Source organism: Phaethon lepturus, unplaced genomic scaffold (genome assembly GCF_000687285.1).
Source record: "Phaethon lepturus isolate BGI_N335 unplaced genomic scaffold, ASM68728v1 scaffold27095, whole genome shotgun sequence".
NCBI lineage: Eukaryota > Metazoa > Chordata > Aves > Phaethontiformes > Phaethontidae > Phaethon > Phaethon lepturus.
Window position 1 is genome coordinate 1 of NW_010543043.1, and position 516 is coordinate 516.

General features: G+C 65.1%; 1 protein-coding gene across 1 annotated transcript in view; it reads right to left on the reverse strand.

Annotated features, from left to right (window-relative positions):
- Nucleotides 1-260: 260 nt before the first annotated feature.
- Nucleotides 261-516, reverse strand: part of LOC104621696 (collagen alpha-1(VII) chain-like) — a gene marked incomplete at both ends in the record, with an annotated part of 7,905 nt that continues 7,649 nt past the window's right edge. The window contains one exon of the mRNA XM_010288241.1: nt 261-380. Coding sequence (XP_010286543.1) covers nt 261-380 — 120 coding nt within the window. The remainder of the gene's footprint in view (nt 381-516) is intronic.

The following is a 516-nucleotide window of genomic DNA, read 5'->3' on the forward strand; positions in this document are numbered from 1 at the left end:
CCACCCATTGCTGCCGGTGACGGCTTCAGGAGGGGGACCGAGTGTGAGGTCTGCACGGTGTGTGCAGCACAGTGCTGTGATGGGGAACGTGCACCCCACCTGGGTGCCAGCGAGAGGGCTGCAAATCCCAAATCCCCCTAGCCTGAGGGCCTTGGGACCTGCTGCCAGGTGGGACGGGGAGGCAAAGCAAAGCCCGGGCAGCCCCGCAGTCGCCCCTGGTAGCTCCATCCTCGGTGCCAGGTGGGCGCAGGGAAGCTCACCACCCATCGCGGGCTGCTCTGAGCTGTCCATCTCTGGGACCTCATCATAGTCCTCCTCCTCCCCGTACACGCTCTCGTACTCAAGGTCATCGGTGTCGAGCATGACCTGCCCGTCCTGCCCTGAGAGACAGTGCCGGCCATGAGAAGCCCCTGCCTCCCACTCTGTCCTCTTCACCCTGCTCCCCCCACCCATGTGTGGTGGGGGCACAGAGCCCCCCGGCTCTGCACACACACAGCACATGCCTGTGCATTCCTG